Raw genomic sequence first — 2,439 nt, 5'->3', positions numbered from 1 at the left:
CAAAAGTGTGAGCGGAAGGAGAGAGAAGGCAGATGAAAGGATGAAGAAGGAATGACAAGGTAGAAGGAGGGAAGGCAGGGGAAGAGAAGGGAAAGAGGAGGAGAGGAGAGAAGAGAAAAAGGAGAGAAGGGAGGGGAAGAGGAAGGAAATGGGAGAGAAGACAGGAGAGGAGGAGATGGGGTGAGAGAAGAGGGGTACAGGAAAGATAAGGTACTGATGTGTATAAAAGGACTGGCTGTTATCTGCCTCCATCAGGTGTTACTCTCTCACTCAACAAGCTACAGTGAACTACGGTGAACTTCTCTGCTACTGTGAAGGGTAAGAAATTAAGTCACAGTCACGCAAGATTAAGCTAAATTATAAACATATTCCTATACTCTTCACTCTTGTTAAAATACGTTTGGCCACGTGCGAGTTTCGGGCTAAGAGGAAGTTGAAACTACCAGTTCGCAACTAGAAGAGTTTGAATTTTGGGCCGGTCAGACTCTAAGATAAAGTTTGTTTCTCCTCTTTGTACCTGTTCACCAATAAGTACAATCTGGGACCTCGATGTGACACTGTAACTTCTGGCTGTGTTCAAGGGGAAGATTAGAACTTGGTTGAAATTGAAAGCCAGTCTTAATGAGCTTCGTGCAGACGTTAGGGATAAATTGAAGCCTAGAAGACATGCACAGTGAAAGAATATATATCTGTCTATCTACTGTACCTTACTGCCAGACGCCTCCATCCCGTAAGGGGTGGCCACAAACAAATTGCCACCATGTCGCCCTGTCCCCTGCCATCTCTCGCTGCCATCCCACAACTTACACTCCTCTCTCTCATGTATTTCTCCACTCCATCCCTCCATCTCGTCCTCGGTCTCGATGCAGGGATGGAGTGGAGAGGTATATGCCACAATAAATGTAACCCCCAGTCCCTTTGAAATATTATGTTTCGTGGAGAATTTCATCCTTTTCGCAGCCTCTTTCCTGTTGCTCTGTGGCAGAGTTAGACAAAACTGTGACCCTTCATCCTTTCCACGACACCTTTTTGTGATTGGAAGCATTTTCTAGTGTTAATCTCCTGCACTGATTCAGCAGTCAAACAGAGCGATGACATTTTGAACCTCAGTTACTGTGTACAAAGTTTTTTCGAGACACCAACTGCACTGGAGTCACTGTCCCTCCTTGCACGGCCCTTTCACTGTTCGTGCTTCTGTTGACTAAGCAAAACTCTGGCGTGAGACTGAAAAAATCTTCCGGTGAACCAATAGCAAAGAGAGACTTACTCGAAATGGAATTCGAGGGCGTCCACTGAACAGACTTCTCTCAGCTAAGCAAAATTTTCTGTTTGAATGCAGAATGGCAAATTGGAAAATTGGATTGGGTAGACGCCTCTAGGAAGGAGACATCGAAGCCAACTCGCTATTTCAGGTCGACAAAATATGAGACCAACACACAATTATGTATCTGATTTTGGAAACACTGGGTTGTGGGGAAACTAAAAGGAAATCTAATAATTATGTGATGATCTTACATGTTTCAGACCCGCAGTGCTAAGGTGGGTTCGAGGTCAGATTCTTAGAGGTGTTGATCCGACCCGATATTGCAACTTGTCATTCTGCGTATATAACATTAGATTTTGTTCAATTAAGGGAAAGCCAAAAAGTCAAATGCTTTAAAAAACTGGCTTGAGTAATTTCAATCCACATTGCTTATGATGTTAGCCTGAATCAACCACCCAAGGCCAACAGTCACCGCAAAAGGGTTAATTAAGCAACATTTCTTATTGCAGACGAAATGCAAGTGTTGCTGGTCATGTGTCTGGTGGTGGGGGTTCTGCCTTCCCCCTCCCCAGCCCTCCCTTCTCACCCCCAACACCCTGCCGTCTCCAAAGCCTCTCTGGAGAAGGTCGAGGCTCCCATCAAACCCAAGGACCTTTCCGAAGAGGCCGCTGTCAAGTCTGAAGATGTTCCCGCCGTCCCTGTCAAGCCTGCGAAACTTTCCAACGTGGCCACACGCAAGCCCATCTCCCGGCCTGGGAAACCTACAAGCCCCATCATCAGACCCATGGACAAGCCGGCAAACCGTGTCACAGGAAACCCGGTCGTCACCACCACCACCACACTGGACCCCCTGACCGAGTTCTGCAAGGAGGCGTGTGAAGCCGGGGTGGGCGGTCCCGAGTGTGACTGCCCCGAGCACCCCATTGGCTAGGACCTGACCTCACCTAACCTGACCCTGACCCCTGCTAATCTTATCATTGCCTGGAGGACTTTACGTAACCTGTCTTCCTCAGTGCCCCATTGGCTGCTACCTTGCCTAACCTACCATGATGATCTGATCCCTTGATATCTTACACTTGCCTGACCTGACACGACCTGACCTGTCCAGAACACCCCACTGACCAGGAACCACACAGCATCGGCGGCTAGGGAAGTAAGTGAGGGACTTTTATGTA

The 2,439-nt window shown here is 47.7% G+C and overlaps 1 protein-coding gene across 1 annotated transcript; it reads left to right on the top strand.

Annotated features, from left to right (window-relative positions):
• Positions 1-1,778: 1,778 nt before the first annotated feature.
• On the top strand, positions 1,779-2,195 carry LOC145390919 (uncharacterized). Its single transcript, XM_080265655.1, has one exon. The coding sequence runs from the start codon at positions 1,779-1,781 to the stop codon at positions 2,193-2,195; it is 417 nt and encodes a 138-aa protein (XP_080121781.1).
• The last annotated feature ends 244 nt before the right edge of the window (positions 2,196-2,439 follow it).

The sequence above is a fragment of the Coenobita brevimanus genome, chromosome 2 (assembly GCF_032717465.1).
Source record: "Coenobita brevimanus isolate Jiangsu-jjx chromosome 2, ASM3271746v2, whole genome shotgun sequence".
NCBI classification, from domain to species: domain Eukaryota; kingdom Metazoa; phylum Arthropoda; class Malacostraca; order Decapoda; family Coenobitidae; genus Coenobita; species Coenobita brevimanus.
The sequence above is the reverse complement of the archived record's forward strand: the minus strand, read 5'-3'. Positions and strand labels throughout refer to the sequence as shown.